Below are 18265 nucleotides of genomic sequence, written 5' to 3'. Positions count from 1 at the left end.
GAGATTGCTTGGTTTTGTCCCGACCCTGGCCGGAGTCCTTGGCTAAGAGGGAAACAGTCAAATGTGTAGTTAATTTTGGGAGATGATATTTTTTCCTTGTAAATCATCTCTGTTGTGCACTGTATTATGTTTTCTTTATATTGTACACGATTTGTAAAACATTTGAGTGTGTTCCTATTAGTGGGGACCTGTGCTTGTGTCTGGATGAGACTTTTAGTGGTCTTAAACTAAGTACTTTGATAGTGTGCTCTTGGAATCTACATCTGTTTCTTATTTGAACCAATTCCCCTTTGTCTTACCTTTTCTTGGGTGCTTTAATTGTAATTCTAGAACTTTTTACTATCCCATTTTCATCCTATTTACTGGCGCTGATATGACCTAAATGTGTTGCAAGCGCCGTAAAACCCTTAAAAACAAAAACAACTTGTCATATCATTTCAAATACAAATGTGTGGTCTTTTCTCTGCACTTTCATTTCTGAAGTTAGCTGTCGTGGGGACACATCGTGCAGAGACTTTTCAATAACCAAAGAGAGATGTCACCATATGGTTTACTCATTCTTTTGAAAGCCCAACTTCTTCAGCAATATCTTTTTGTTTTACACTTCGACTCGCCTTAGTCATACGGTCAACTGCTTCTTGATTACTCGTATCGGATGCAGAAAGTGGCCTTCCTGGTCGCTTGCGATCAAACACTTTAGTCTCTGTTGGGACATCTCCTTTGAAAATTTTAACCCACTTTCAAACTGTGCCATCAGTAATGGACATATCACCATAGACGGCCTTCATTCCTTGAAAGTTGTTGTTGCGCATTATTTGTTACCATTTTCTCGACCATGTTGTGTTAGTAAGGTTGTGACGTCACTCAATTATGAGCACAAATGACATCACAAGAATCAATTGTTGCACATAAGTATAGAAGTATGGTTTGAGAACAAGAATCAATTGTTGCACATAAGTATAGAAGTATGGTTTGAGAGTGCATGTATGAAATTTCATGATTGTACCTGAATTATGTTTTGATTTATGGGCAAATGGTACTTATATGTCAGCCTGCCCTCATAATTTTCACCTCAGAGCATGGTAAAATTTATCATTGCGGCAAATAACAATAAGACTATAACCACTTTCATCATTAACCAATGTGTGGTTTATTATTTTGAATTAATTTTGGTGGGCCTCTTTTTACACATGATTTTTATTTTTTGAAAAAGGAGATGATGTTCATTTGGATTGCTGTTTTTCATTACATGAAACCTTATCTTTCTGGGTGGGGTTCCTGATCTCCTGGCAGGGAAGCACTTACTGTGTCTTCTATCCCTCTCTATCTGTTGTCCAACATGCTTTTTGTCTTTTTCTTGGAATGAGATTACTTGGTTTTATCCTGGCCCTGGCTGGGAGGGAAACAGTCAAATTTATAAAGAAGGATCAATGATGAGCTTTGAGCTTTTTTTTTATAAAGCGCAATATCCACTAAACATGCTCAAAGCGCTTTACAAGGGGTCCCTGAGCAACAACACTTAACATTTAGGACGGGACATGATGCCTTTTAGGCGATATTCATAGAATTAAACGAATGAGAATACGTATGAAGCCTAAAAAGTGTCCACCAATGAAAGCATTCAGCGCCATTTTATTGTTGGCTGAGAATGTAGTCATTACCATTCATTCGGTCTCTATGTCAACATAACGACACAAGAAAAACAACAAACAATATCAAAATCCACAATAAAATGTTTCAGAACTGTTGCGTATATTTATGGCACAATGAAGCTGTCAAAAAATGAAGTTAGAGAATGTGTGTAATCATGTATTATAATAACCTGTAATGTGTTTTCCAACCACCACATCATCTACTACTACAACCACCACCACAATATCATCACTAACACTACTACTACAACACCACCCACAGTCCCCACACTATCACCATTCATCACTACCACTACTACTACAATCACCACAACCACATCGTCATCACTACCACTACTACTGCAACCACCACCACCATATCATCATCATTACCACTACTACCACAACCACCACCACCACTACTACTACAACCACCACCATACTAATCAATCACATGCCACTCAACTACTACAAACCACACACCACACATTACATACCACTAACCACCACTACAACACATACCACCACCACCACCCCATTCATCACGACCACACTACTGCAACCACCACCAGACATTAATACCATACACTACCACACTACATCTATCAACCATACATACTACACAACCACCACAACCACATCGTCATCACTACCACTACTACTGCAACCACCACTACCACCATATCATCACCATTACAACTACTACTACACCCACCACAACCACATCATCATCACTACCACTACTACTACAACCACCACCACATCATCATCACTATCACTACTACTACAACTACAACCACCACCACATTATCATCACTACCACTACTACTATTGCAACCACCACCACCATATCATCATCATTGAAATATTTTATTTTTTTTAATTGAGCTTTATATAGTGCAATATCTACTAAATGTGCTCAAAGCGCTTTACAAGGGGTCCCTGGTCAACATTTAACATGTAGGACGGGACATGGCACCTGTTAGGCGATATTACAATTTTTCGGACAAAGACAACTCTGTTAACGGCCAGGTACTCATTTTACACCTGAGTACGGTGAGAGAATGTGAGTAAAGAGCCTTTTCCAAGGACTCAACTATGCGCCGAGCGCGAGGCTCGAACCCAGGACCTTCCGATCCCGAAAGCGAGTGTCATACTACTAGACCACATAGCCGCATCATTACCACTACTACTACAAACACCACCACCACATCATCATCACGACCACTACTACTACAACCACCACCAATCATCCATCATCATACAACTACCCCCTAATCACTACACTACTACTACACTACAATCATCACCACCACCACATCACCTCACTAACACTCAGTACTACAATCACTACCATTAGGTTTTGGAGCTTTACTTCATTTGAAATAAGGAAACTTCGGAATTGTATTTGGCATTGTGTTTATATATCATAATATAATTCTAATCAGTTATCTATTTAGAACTAGATACTATACAATATGTATGCCAAATACCACCCCAATTCCCCTTTCTTGTGTGCGGGAATTCCTCTTTCGGCATTGAAATTGAGTGAGAGAGTCATCACTACACACATAAACAACAGAAACAATTTTAAAACATGACTATGACACGCAACCATTCACACACGAGGCTATACTATTTATCCCTTTCTCTATATAAAACAGGATAAGACGAACAATAGCTTGACTCTCGCTACACTTCGCATTGATGTTTGTCGTCTCACGAGTTCAACTCTCGGTCGACCTGTCAATATTCCTTTTTGCCTCGGACGTAATCATTAATAGAATGTTGTGTGGTTTTGACGTGAAGAAAACCTAAAGAAGTCACATTTATATCATTTTAGAGAGATCGTTTTGAATAATTTTGAGTTAAACGAGCGAGCAGCAACTTGTTTTCATGAACGGCCGATCAGCGCTTGTTTACTATAGTAACGCGATTCCCAGCCAACGTCTCAATGGGGGATATTTTTCCCATCGAGGCCGCTGGTTGGTTAGCCAATAAGAGCACCGTACGGTTTCCATTGGGTAAATTCCTTGGCGATATTACAATTTTTTTTTCAGCAACAATGCTGTTAACAACCAGGTACTCATTTTACACGTGCATGATGAGAGAATGTGAGTAAAGAGCCTTTTACAAGGACTCAACTATGCGCCGAGTGAGGCTCAAACCCAGGACCTTCCGATCCGAAAGTGTATGTCAAACCACTAGACTGGTTGAATGAGTGTGTGTGAGAGGGGGGGGGGGGGGAAGGGGGGGGGGAGATGATTCGGTGTCAATTATGTTCTGCATTAGGGATATCTTGTGCTATTTTTATGATAACTGAAGAGACAATTGTTTATGATGACCATGATTGGTAGTAGTAGTAGTAGTACGGCTATGTGGTCTTGTGGTATGACACTCGCTTGCAGATCAGAAGGTCCTGGGTTTGAGCCTCACTCAGTGCATAGTTGAGTCCTTGGAAAAGGCTCTTTACTCACATTCTCTCACCGTACTCGGGTGTAAAATGAGTACCTGGCCGTTAACAGCGCTGTCTCTGTCAAAAAAAATTGTAATATCACCTAACAGGCGTCATGTCTCGTTCTACATGTTACGTGTTCCTGTTGGTCAGGGACCCTTTGTAAAGCGATTTTATCATGTTTAGTGGATATTGCGCTATATAAATGCTCAAATTTTTTAGTGGTCATGTCAGTACGATGATGGTTGCAGTAGCAGTGGAATTAATAGCCGTTGTTGTGATGATAGTTGATGATAATGATGCCAGTGATGAAGCTTGTTTGTTGTGATGGTAGTAAAAATTATTAAAGATTATATGTATCTCAAAAACTACTCACTTTTTTAAAACAATTTTTTAGTTTTATTTATAACTGATAATTTTTGAGGAATTGTATAAATTTGGGGCAAATCCATTGAAAAATAAATATTTTAAAGCGAAAAACAGAAGACAAAAAAAAAAAAAAAAAAAGAGAGAAAGAAGAAACCTTCCTAGTTACAAGCACCTGAAATAAAGATTTGTTAGAGGGTTTTTGTGTCATTTCAATATAAGATCTCAACACATGTCTCACTGACGCTTTCCTAATGTATTGTATTAAAAAGTGGTAAGAAGGGTAATTTTATATTTTGATTAGGAATTGTTTGACCCAATGAAATGTGTTTAGTCTTAGATTTTTATATTCTTATTCAACAGGAAAGAGCTCCAAGACTTGTAGAATGTGGGGAATACACTCCAGCTGATTTATGTTTCTCTTTACAAGAAACCGTTTTTGCCATGCTGATCGAAATCACAGGTAGATAATCTGTCGCTTAAGTTTCGATATTTGTGTGTGTGTGTTTTTTGTGGGTTTTTTTTTTTTTTTGCTTTCACTTTCAAGAAAATTGATGAGGTCCTTCACTGACAGTGCTTTTAACTGACATGGCGGTTTTTTGCAAAAAAAAAAATCCCAAATTTTGCAATCTAAAAACAGCAAAATTTGCAAAATATTTGCAAAAATTTCGCAAAAAGTTGCGATCAATTTTCCTTAAAACCCATAATTCGTTCATGAAAGAGAAAGGTATTTGTTTGTTTTTAAGGGTTTCACGGCGCTTGCAACAAATGTAAGGTCATATCAGCGCCAGTAAAAAGGAAGAAAGTGGGATTTAGTAAAAAGTTCTAGAATTACAATTAAAGTACCCAGGAAAAAGGAAGAACACCCTATCAGTGTACTTATTTTGAGATTATCTGTTTCATCCTGACACAAGCACATGTCCCCCAGTGATGATAATGAAAATTTGTCAAAAAGGAGGAAAATCTACCGCCCCGTCAGTCGAACCCAAAGCTAATGCAAATATAACAGAGCTATTCATAGTTATTTAATATATTATTAGTCCTAAAGCACTTCTGATCATTAGACACATCCTGACCTTTTGCAATTATAATTTAATGAATTGTCATTTCCAATTAAACATTTTAGAGGCCTATAATGTCGCCAACTATATCAAGTGATTATGATAAACTTTTGGCCAAAAGACCAGGAGGTACAGTAGAATTACTTTAAACCGAAATTTTGGGGACCTTCTAAACCATTTCGGTTTAAAGATATTTTGGTTTAAAGCAAGTTCCCGTTTTGCAATGTTTTTCAAGGGTAGTAACTATTTAATCGTATCATGGGTTTCTCGTTAAATGGAGCTGTTGAATAAATGCAGTCTTCGTTACCATTAATTTGTTTTTTTTTTTTTTTTTTTTTTTTTTTTTTTTTTGTGTTTTAAAAATATTTTTGGGTGTTTTTGTTTTCAATTCAAAACTGTTGAAAGAGTTGAGTTTGGGATGCCGTGTATTCTACATATCTCCGTCTTGATCAACTTTTTTTTCATCGACTTACATAGTATTTTGATTTTAAACTGAAACGTGTAAGCACAGTGCTTTCTTTTAGACATCTTTTAGTAAAATGCAAAGCTAAAATAAGATCGAAAGTTCTTGTGCGATAATTGATAATAAATGATGCGCAGCTACTCAGAGATGAAGTGAAATGGAAATGAAAAGGCGTGTCAATGCTAAGCTGTCTACTACACGTCTCTCTGTTGTTGAATTGCCATGAGGTTCAAAGGCCTAATTACATAGAACCTCACCCCCCCCCCCCCCCTCCACACACACATTTAAACAAAGTGGAAATGAAATGGCATGTCAATGGTAAGTCGTCTTCCACCCTCCTCCTTATTGTCGTGTTGAAAAGTTCCAAAGCATCAACACACTAGCGAGAACATCTCGCTTTCGTGATTCTACACCCCAACTCCCCCTCTTTCCTCATTTTTCGCCTGCCAGTCACCCGCTGTCTTCCTTTTCCAGTCTGTGCGATTGTGGTGTTGGTGTTGACCAAGCCCAAGTGCAGTAATTGAAGCGTTTGCCTACCCCCCACCCCACCCATCACCCTCATCTTATACTTACGCTCTTTGTTTAATATCGCCGGGCATTATTACGTGTGGCTACCTTCCCGACTTTTTGAAGAAAAATAGAGAGAGAAAAAAGGAAGGTGCTCTCAAGTTGTTTCGGTTTAAAGAAAGTCCTACTTAGAAGTATTTCGGTTCATCGTAAGAATTAGTACAAAGATAATGAAGAAACTAGTACAATTTCTTAAATTCTTTGCGGTTTAAGGTATTTTTCGGTTTAGCTTCTTTCGGTTTAAAGTAATTTTACTGTATTTGTTTTTACATAACAAACCCGGTTAGTGTCTGTATTATTGCAACCTTGTGATGATGCAGCTTATAAATAAGAATCTTTAATTGTAAAACATATTCCGTCAACAAATCAAATTTAAATTAGCCTTTAAACAGTCATTTCTTAAATCGATAAGCCTAACTTATTATCTCTCTATTACCAAATGATATCTATAAACATGATATGAAGATAGAAGGGTGGCCGAGAGTGAGAGAGCAATATGGATATGAGAGAAAGAGAGAGAGAGAGAGAGAATTGATGAATTTTTATTTTTTTTAATTGTTTTATAATTAGACAAGTTCATGGCCACTATTAACAAATTCAGAACAATCAAACAAAAAAAATCAAAAAGGAAGAAAAAAAAAAAAAGACAGGCTTATAAAACTTATAAAATCGCCAAATGTACTACCATGCTACAGCTAAAAGGTACATAAATATTTACACCCATTTGCTCCATCCCCTTCCCTTTCGATCATCTTCTCATTCATGGCCACCATGTGTCTTGTGCTAATTTTGACATTTGGCGCCAGTGTGTCTAAACTGATGTCCTAAATAAAGGAGTGTCACCAAAATTCATGCAACTGAGCAGAGGTGTCAAAAAATGATAGAAGGCATTTTTTTTTTCATGAACTACCATCTAGCAGAAAATGTTTGAACAACGGAACATTTATGAAAAAATCCGCGGAAGATTATCATCACTGGTCCCCACAAAATTTTTTTTAATATTTTTTTTTTTTCTTTTTTGGCAAAATCTCGAAAATTTGCAAAAAATTGCAAATTTTGCGGCCGCAATGCAAATCAGCGATTTTTTGCCATTTTTTTGCGGCCGCAAGCGATGCAAAAAACTGCCATGACAGTTTTAACACCTTTGGAAAGTTCATTAGAAAACGATGGGAGTAAGAGGGAGAATCAGTAGATCTCTAGTCTATGTAAATAAACTGAAGAGACTTGGACAATTGGCTAGTTTCACAGAGGTAGGGTTGGACTGCAACAACATCCCGGACAGAGTGAGCTGTGAACTTCAGCAATCTCCAGATGTGTACAAATTGGAGCTGAGAGATTTGAAAACTAGAGTGGCTGGTGCACCAATGGCTACCTTCACAATTAAAGGCGCATTCACTACCTTTGATAAAAATGGTTTTGGAATGAAAAAGCAAAGCTTTGATGGACACTGGGTGTGTAAAGTCTATTGTAAGCTCTAAATGTGTAGGCATGGAGGATGGTGTAGAGACATAAGCAGGTCAGTGTAAATGCATTTGATGGGTCAGAAGTGAGGTGCAAGGGTGGAATGGTCAAGTTGGTTATATCTGGAGCTGCTAGTTGATACTATCGTGACAGATATGATTTTTGGAGACGTCTAGATGGTGCTTGGAATGGATGTCATCAATCATATGGGTGGTGTTTCAATAAAGGAGAGAAAGTTTTTACCTAAACACATAGCATCAATTCAGTTGGAGAGATAGAAAATGAGTAAATGTGACTCATATATAAGGGAACAACACAAAAACAAATGACATTTCGGCTTTTGGCCATCTTCAAGTAAACACGAAATATGTTATATGTATTACATTGTCATAATCGTTAAAACATTATAGGTAAACGTGTGTATGTGTGTGCTTGCAAGGGAAGAGAAGGAGAGAGATTGGCGAAGAGAGAGAGAGGAGAGAGAGGGAGAGATCAAAACTATATAAATTAGACATAAGACAGGGTGACAGGAAAGGGGGGGGGGGTGTTATTGAAGAATACTAGACGGCGAACATGTTATTAATGACCCCATATTCAGGAGAACACGGATATAGTGAAGAGCTGCTGTAGGCAGAAAAAAAATTGTATTGATAAAATACCCATGTTTCAGTAGTTCTCTATATCAGTCAAACAAGAAGAAAGATGATGATTGTTAATACTATGAGTTTGTTAAAAATATTCGGTATTAGCATGCTATGCTGTACTTATAATGTTTTCAAGCCTTATATTCACATAGAAGCAAACATAAACGTCTCACATGGTAGGTAGTAGGTACTCAATAGACAGATTGCGCTTCGGGGCGCTAACGGGGCCGATTAAAGATAGACGACGATTGGGATTGTTTGGAAGCTTTAACCCTTTGCCCACTAGTCATTATGATATCGGAAATGCTATCGCTGTCTACATCTACGCCAGAATAGAAAGAGAGGGTGGAGCTACCATGATATAACATTTTATGGGGCCTAATTTTATCATATCAGTTCTGTCCACTGACAGGTGGGTGGGTATCGCTTTCCAGAACTTATGTCCTTATATGAAATCCTGAGTTTTTGACCAATCAACGATTGCTCTTTTGATAGCTCGCTTGTCAACATGAGTCAGCTCAGCCCTTGATTTATGTACAGGCATCACAGGCGGTATATGTTGTGTAACTTCAAAGACCATGGTTGACCGAAAGCGATGAATGGAAGCCAGTGACTTCTTATATAGAAGGACGAGTCGCCGACGAAATTTTACGTTCTACGGGGCCGGCCTACGGGGCTGGACAACCATCGGGACAAATATATACAGTGCAATATGTTATCTTTGGTTGTATTTATCTATCAATTTGTATGTCTGTATGTCTCTATATATCTATCTATGTATTTATCTATCTATGTATCTATCTCTCTATCTATCTATCTATCTAACTATCTATGTATGTCTCTATATTTTTTTCATTATTATTTTCTCTTATCTTCAAGTCCCACTTCTCCACCTCCCTCTCCGCCTCTTCCTCCTTATTCTTCTTTTCATCCATCTTTAGATGTTATAGATTCCCGGAATTGATAAATAGAGAGAAGAGAGAGAGAGAGAGGAGAGAGAGAGAGAGAGAGAGAGAGAGAGAGGAGAAAGGAAACAAGAATACAAAGAGGAGAGAGAGAGAGAGAGAAAGGAAAGAACACCACAGAGAGAGAGAGAGAGAGAGTGAGAGTGTGGTGGTTAGCACAGCTGATCGTTGTGGCAGTAAGTGTATAGCATTGTGCGTTCTTCTTTTCACTGCTCTCACACTCTCCTGCTCTGTTGGTCAGTACTCATCTACCACTCTCTCTCTCTCTTCTCTGCTGCATCTCCTCTGCATCTGCATCCTTCTCATACATACTACCTAACGACAATCATATCTACTCTATCTGTTTATCTTTATCTATCTACTATCTATCTCCTACGCATCTGTCTTATCTTATCCTCTTTTATTCTTTCACCTTCTTCTTTCACCTCTCTCTTCTATCTACTCTCTATCTCTCTCACTCTCTCTCTCTCTATTCTATTCTCTTCTCTCTACTTCTTCTCTTATTATATTATCTATCATTCATCTCCATCATTCATTTGATATTTTATTCTCTCTTTATTTCTCATCACAATCAATATCTTCTACTCTCTCTCTCTTCTCTCCTCTTATCTCTCTCTCCTCTCTCTCTCTCTCTTCTCTCTCTCTCATTCTATTCTCTCTCTCTTTTATTTCTCATTCTCCTCTATCAATCAATATCCTCTCTTCTCTCTCTCTCTCTCTCTCTTCTCTCTCTCTCTTCTCTCTCTCTCTCTCTTTCTCTCTCTCTCTCTCTCTCTCTCTCTCTTTCTCTCTCTCTCTCTCTCTCTCTCTCACTCTCGACCTCCCTCCATGCTTTTCCCCGTCTATTTTTCTCACAATAAAATGGGAGAGACAGACAGAGAGAGAGAGAGAGAGAATAAATAGATATCATATTGACCAACATAGACTGCGGACAGAGAGATAGGTAGAGAACAAAAACTAAGTTCTGAAAAATGCCATTATTGACGTTCAGTTTCCAGACACCAGCTATTTAGTATATTGACCATTAATTACTCATGATAAGTCAATAAAAACCCAGTCATCCGCATATTCAAGTCAAGAGGAGGTGAGAGGTTTGGGAGAAGAGGAGGGCAAGATAGACAAAGCCAACAAAGTGCACGTCACCATTGCCTAATTTATGATTGTCATTGTGTCAATTAGTGAATGTGAGTGTGTGTGTGTTTGTGTGTGTGTCTTTCTTTTTCTTTTTCTTGTTTTCTTTTTTTTTTTTTTTTTGGGAGTGCCTACGTACACGGTAACAGGGCATCTAGCCTCAGGATCTACGTACACGTAGACTGGTTTACCGTTGCAACACAAGCAATAGCTGGTCCTCGCTGTCGTGACCGCTCACGCTCGCGTGTGTGTGTGTGTTATTTTTTTTTTTAATCAAAACAATTTTAACCATTAATGGCGAGATTCCATCTTACACTCCCTAAACTCCAGATCTTAGTCTTAATGTTATCAAAGACAAGCTTTGCGATTTATAGTTTAATTGAAGCCCGAGTCGAAATATACTCTTACTACTGCTCTCTTGGTGGAAACGATTTATTCTGCATAAGCAATCTGGAGAGAAAAATCAGTGTCACTGTAAAAGGTTAAAATTTCACGAAGTACGCACCGTGAACACCGCTGTAACAATCCTTTGATCTACGTCATCAGGCAACCCATTGTTTCTTTCATCCTTACCTACTCCCCCTTACTATCCCCCCCTCCCCCCGCCCATCTCTCTCTCTCTCTCTCTCTCTCTCTCTCTCTCTCTCTCTCTCTCTCTCTCTCTCTCTCTCTCTCTCTCTCTCTCTTGTCATAGTGTTATCCCTTCCCCTTCCCATCTCAATGTAAAATGAAAGCGTTCTGCTGTTTGCAGATACATGTATGATTGTTTTGTTTTTTCTCTCTCACTCGGCTAGGATTAAAAACCAAGACATCAGGTAATGGGTGTCTAATGCCAAAGTATAGATTCTCTCTTTGGCGAATTTAGTCACGCACGTGGAAGCCAGCTATTTATTATGTTCTGCCTATAACACACAATAAGTGGGATTTTGGGGGTGGGTACGAAAGAAATCAAGATCATAAGTAACTGTGCACAAGAGCTGTATCGGGAATTGGTTTCTGGGGGTCTTGCAAATACCAAATATTTTATGGAAAGCTCTTTCGAACTCCAATACGTCTGGTTTGTTTTGCTATCTTGGAACAAACGAAACAGAGATGTCTTGATGTGTGACCTAGTTGTCTGATTTTGTGACCTGGATGTAAGGTTTTGTGACCTACATGTATCCTTTTGTGTGTGCAAGCCATGCGGGTAAGTACAGCGATAGCTTGCCAGTTGAGGAAAAAAAAGAGGAAGAAGCAGCGTATCCGCATTTGAAAAACAAAACAAAAAAACCTGAAAAAAAAACAAAAAACAACTTAACCTTTTAAAGCCGAATATCAATCTTACTTGGACCAACAATAAAATCTTACCGTTTTCATCAAAAGACAAAAAACAAATTACAATTTAAAAACTTGAGCTTTTATATAGGGCAATATCCACCCAACGTGCTCAAAGCGCTTTTTATCAATATTCTTACTGCTCTTATGGTGGAAACGTTTTGTTTGTTTTTTTCTGCGTTAAAAAATAATATAAATGAAGAATATTATTTGAAAACAAAAAAATCAGTGTCACTGGCAAAGGGTTAATTGCAGTACTCCTGCATCCTCTGAGACTCCTACGGCACTTGCTAATCACAAAAAAAGAAATATCAATCAACATTACTAAGTTGAAAAAAAAGGAGGGGGCGGGGGGGGGGGGGGAGCAAACCCAGTAGCAATGCAACCTTTAGCGGCGAAATTCGATCTTTGACCTAACACCAAATCTTCTTTTATCAAAAGACAAGTAACGGCAAAACGATTATAGACAATTGAAGTCCGAGTTGCGATAGTCTGACTGCTCTCTTGGTGGAAACGCTGTATTCTCCGTTAACAATGATAAAGATAAAAGCAAACTATTATCTGAAAGCAAAAAATTAGCTTCGCTGTTAAGGGGTTAAGAACACCTGCCACATGCCCTACGTCACCAAGGTCACCAAGCGACACGTCTCCCTTTCGTCTTCATGCAACCCCCCCCCCCAACCCCACTCTCACGGTGGTGGTGGCGGCGGATAAAAAAAGGCCTTTTTTCTTTCATTCAATCAACTTGACTGCTGTTGGACCCTAGTCCTCTCTACAAGTACAAGAAATAATACTCACTTGTTTTCTGCTCCAACGAAAATGTCTACCACCCCCCCCCCCCAACCAGTTTAATTATTTGTAGCAGACGACAAATTTCTCAAAACGGTCACGTGACACTAAAAACAACACAGGAAGTCCATGAATGCTTATTTACGGCATTTCCTTTAAACCGTGTAAAGAACAAAATTTCGTTTTCATTCGACTCGACAGGTCAGATTGGCCGGTATTTTTTAACGAACTAAAGTTCTGAAAAATCAAAATGTTTCTTAGAAAGTTGAAAGATGCTAGTTTTTGAAACAGAGGTAGGTTTTTAAAAAAAAATATTTCTCTTTTACGTGAATGCGTGCTCAAGGCAGCAGCAGCTTCTTATGGTTCACACTATTATGTTATGACGATCGACCCAATCAGCAAAGTCCGGTCCGCATTCGTGCACCGTCGCGAACCCGCCTGGTAGCATCGTCACAACACACCTTTCGACTAGATGCTCTGCCGTCTCGGGTTCTTGCCCACAGCGTGGACATATTGGACAGGAAGTTAGACCCGACCGATGTAACGCACTTGCCGTTAGGCAGCTCCTCGACCGAAGCCGATTCGCAGCTACCCAGTGTCTCCTCTTACTGGTATCAAAGCCTGGCAACTTCTCACCAAGCTTAGAGGAGTGTAGGTCCCGCCCCCACGAGGGATTGAATTCGTCCAAACCGACTTCCATCTCGTATGTGCAGCTCTGTCCGTAGTCAGGGATTCTGCGTACAAGGGTTGCCGGGACTTATTTCGGCTCGAAACGGGGGCACTGTCCATTATGCGCATGAGAGGGGTATCCCCATTCCCTCTCTCTTTGATCTTACTCAGCCAGCTTCCCGTAATCGTCTCCCTCCGGACATCGGGGGCTGGATCGCTGCCATTATCGAGCCCCATTCTCTAGGGGTTGTTGCTAGCGTTCCCGACACTATGTGCATCGACTTGCGAAGTTTTACATCCACCTTCTCAACGTTTCTGCTTCTACCCCACACTGGAGCGCAATACTCCGCGGTGGAATAGCATAGTGCCAGGGCGGACGTTCTCAGGAGCGCTTGGCTAGCACCCCAAGTCGATCCCGCCAGCTTCCTCAGAAGACTGATTCTCTATCTTCCGGGCAACCCCTTCGAGATGAACCCGATAGGTAAGGCTGCGATCCAACGTCACCCCTAAGTATTTTGGGTGCGGTTCATATGGGAGTGGCTGGTCCCCGACTAGGACATTCAGTTTGCGGGTGTGCCAACCACTGCATAAGTGAAATGCAGTGGCCACGGTTTTTTAAGTGTTCATCTTCAGGTACCACTTGTCAAAGTAGGATACACTACAATATATATATATATATATATATATATATATATATATATATATATATATATATATATATATATATATATATATATATATATATATATATATGTATATAATGTGTGTGTGTATGTGTGTGTGTGAATATTGAGAATAATGTCTGAATATCTCTTAATTCCTCGGAGGTGCCACTGTTATTTTCTCTATCTTGGCTCTATCTCTGTATAATATATAATATATATATATATATATATATATATATATATATATATATATATATATATATATATATATATATATATATATATATATATATATATATATAATATTAGCAATGACTATGAAAAATGTTTTTTTCTCTTTTTGAGGAAACTTTTTGTCTAAAATCAAAGCCCTATCTCCACTGAGTAAAAATGTTTTTGAATTTTGAAAATCCATTCATAAATAAACAAGTTATGCAGTTTCAAAGGTGTCATTTATTTGGATGACCCGCAAAGAGGAAAAACACGCGAAAATATGGGACGCTTTTTCGGCATTTTTTTTCGACCTTTGGTTGTATCTTGCGTAATAAATGGATTAAAAGATTGAAACTTGAAGAGCAAATTAGGATGGTGTTTTGTAAAATACGGGAAAAGTACTCGTCATATTCATATGAAATTTTACAACCAAAAAGAAGAAATGTTCATGTATTACCTTGTCAGCGACAAAACCTCCACGCCCGGTAGTTTTAGAAATGTTTTACTCCAAGGAGTAAAAATCTATTTTTAACGGTCTTCTGGTAATCGCACGAGTTTTGTCGCTTGACATAATCTAAAATGACCTTTTTTCTAACTGTGTGCCAACTTTCAGTCATATTCATCAATAAACAGCGTCGTAATTAATTTTTTAAAATAGCATATACGAAACGGCTTCGTCCCATATTTTGACGCGAATTTGGGCACTTCGTGAGCGAAAAAGAGACCCAAAGATTTTTGCGGGATAGTCATTGCTATATATATATACGTTCCTGTACTACACATATTCGTGGGAACTTTTAAGGAGAAAACTAGAATTTTTTTTAAATAAAAAAATTGGTGTAGTAACGTGGTCCATGGTCAGTGGGGAGTCCAGGAAATGATTACGACATTGTTTGCATTGTGTAACTGGTCCAAATTCATCACCCACGATAGCCTAGACATCTCATAGACTGCTGGATATTCCCAGTGAAATTTGATACCTCACCCCTAGACTTGTTACAAATTTGACCTGCATTAACATTAGTGCAATAGAAAGTAGACAGTTGTACTATGTTTATAATAATAAACTGCAATGTCTGATTGTTGTGAAGATTCCAGAAATATGTGATTTAAAAGATAAATGTAGTGAAAATGTGAGTCTACTGTGCTGTCTTCCTGAGAAAGAAAACACTGTGGCGGTGTGGCTATAGGTCAGTATTGACCATAGCCCTGGTCTATTTTCAGTTGGTGGTTGACATAAAGTTAAATTGATATCCAAGATATTTTGAAGTAATGTGATTATCAAAGAATGTTAGAGGATTTAAACTTAACAATCAAACACTGACAAATGTGTTTTAGAAAGACAGTTGTCAGCACTGACGAACAAGCGCTAAGGTACATTGTCAGTACTGACCAATACGCGCTAGCGCCCATTAGTCAGTACTGACCAGTAGGTGCTAGCACCCATTGGTCAGTACACTCGGTTCTTGAGACATGCCAAATTGAAAGTGACACCATCATCGAATTCAGGGCTAACCGCAAACGTACTATGTGTGTAATAGCCTGCCCTGCCCTTCTGCATAGCACATAAGTGATACTGGCACATCTTCCAATTCATTACTTATACAAAGCACTCTCTTCTTTATTCTTCCCATTTTCTTTGTGTACCATATAAAAGCCAGAAGTTTTTATATAAATATTCATTCCAAGTTAATTGTTTTCAGTTTTATTGTCAATGGTCATAAACAAGATGATGATGATTAGTAAAACTAATAAATAGAGGTGCCTAAATGAGTCAATAAAATGGAGATAAAGATAAAGGGAGTAAATCTGACTCATGAATGAACAACACAAAACAAACGACGTTTCAGCCCTTGGCCTTTATCAAGTAAACACAGAATACATATATATTTATATTAGATTGTCATAATAATATAGGCGAAAATTTGTAAATGTGTGTGTGTGTGCAATGGAAGAGAGAGAGAAAGAGAGATGAAAAACTATATATATATTTCAAGAATAAGGTAGGGGGGTGGGGGGGGGGGTAATTGAAGAATACTAGACAGTATTAGTGTTATCAGTGATCCCCCACCTCCGTTGTTGAGATTTTTTAAAAAATAATAATAATAAAAGAGAGAGAGAGAGAGAGAGAATGAAAGTGGGAGAACGGGAATGGAAGGATGCGCTTCAAAGTTATATTTAAAAGATAGCTATATTTAAAATAGAGAAGAGTGATAAATTAAATTTAATAAGTATATATATATATATATATATATATATATATATATATATATATATATATATAATATATATATATATATATATATATATATATATATATATATATATAAATATATATATAGATATATGTATGTATGTATAATAATTGAAAAACACAAAACAAACTATATTATTCTAAAATAAAGAAAGAAAGAAAACTTAGCTTGAAATTCCTAATCGAATCACTTTGATGAAATTGGTGTAAATAATCTTGTCGTCAAGATAAATAATAGAAGTATTTAGTAACTGTACAATTTTGTGCTGATCAAAATTAAATATAGAAGCAGAGATGTGAATGCTGATTAAAATAATAAATAAATAATTAGATAAAATGAGGATGATGATGATGATGATGATGATAATAATAATAACAATAATAATAATAATAATAATAACAGAATGAAAATCTAATCCGGTAAATAAATGATCAATTTGCCAAAATACATATAGAAATAAAAATAAAAAGTACACTCATTAAAAGGGAAAGATAGCTGACACTATCTACTGGGCCGTTGCCTCTGGTCACCGCACGGGCCACATCATTAGAAGTATATTTGGCATGTATTTGTAAAATTAATAGAATGAGAAAAAAATAATAATGATAATAATAAAATAATTAGTAAATAAATAAATAAATAATTGGATAAATAAAAAAATAATGTAATAAAATAATCATAAATATACAAATTAATATATAAATAGATAAATGAACTAATGATGGAGGAACTCAATGAAAAGATATATTATATAAATATATATTTTTTTAAATATATATATATTTTTTAAGAATTGCCGTATAAAGGTAAGGATGAGATTTCCTTCCTGTAATATGAATGATGAGTCGGTAGGTACTCTATGCGGAGAAGTTAAGAGTGTATATAATAAGGCAACGGCCAGGGCTAGAAAGTCAAAAAGAGAATATATGACAAGTATTATTAATATTAAATGAATAGATAAATATATAAGTATATATATATATATAATATATATATATAATATATATATATGTATTAATACCGGATAGGGAGACTTTTGGTACCCCTATTAGTTCATTTTACAGTACTTTACCAATAGGGAGACCAAAATCCGGTCCCCCTATTGATTTGACCTCTAGCACATTCACTTTTCTGATTTTAGTTTAAGGTTGTCAACCCAACCGTCAAGGATATATAATTGTAAATCATAGTATTGAAGTTATTTGTTAAACACCACAGTAAGAAGAGTTATGCCTAAATTTTCACGTTGGTCAATAAGGTGACCGCCTGAAAAAAGTACAATAGGGGTACCAGTGTTTTCATCGATATATTTCAATAGTGAGGCAATATATCTTTCCGAAATTTTCTCTAAAATTCTAGAGCATTATATGGATTTTTATAGTAATGAAAACCTAATATAAAATTGTGTGAAAGTTGATGAACTGAGGAATGAACAAGATATACGAATTATAATCTATTTTTAGAAACAGATTTATCGAATCTTGGTCCGGATTCTTATCTTGGTGACAAGAGACAAGCAAACATAGTAACCCTCTTTTTTTCGTGAAACGTATGTTTAGTCAATTTCGCGCATAAAGAGGCACTCGGCACTCACTCACTCCGCAAGTCAGTAGTAG

General features: G+C 37.3%; 1 protein-coding gene across 4 annotated transcripts in view; it reads left to right on the top strand.

Annotated features, from left to right (window-relative positions):
- Positions 1-18265, top strand: part of LOC144977198 (putative tRNA N6-adenosine threonylcarbamoyltransferase) — a 162863-nt gene that overhangs the window by 115489 nt on the left and 29109 nt on the right. For all 4 annotated transcript variants that reach the window (XM_078922147.1, XM_078922146.1, XM_078922144.1 and 1 more), the window contains exon 9: positions 4816-4915. In XM_078922147.1, coding sequence (XP_078778273.1) covers positions 4816-4915 — 100 coding nt within the window. The remainder of the gene's footprint in view (positions 1-4815; positions 4916-18265) is intronic.

This window comes from Berghia stephanieae, chromosome 7 (genome assembly GCF_034508935.2).
Source record: "Berghia stephanieae isolate SIO BIC M18660-M18661 chromosome 7, UCSD_Bste_1.3, whole genome shotgun sequence".
NCBI lineage: Eukaryota > Metazoa > Mollusca > Gastropoda > Nudibranchia > Aeolidiidae > Berghia > Berghia stephanieae.
Note: the sequence above shows the minus strand (reverse complement) of the source record. Positions and strands in the feature narration are given on the sequence as shown.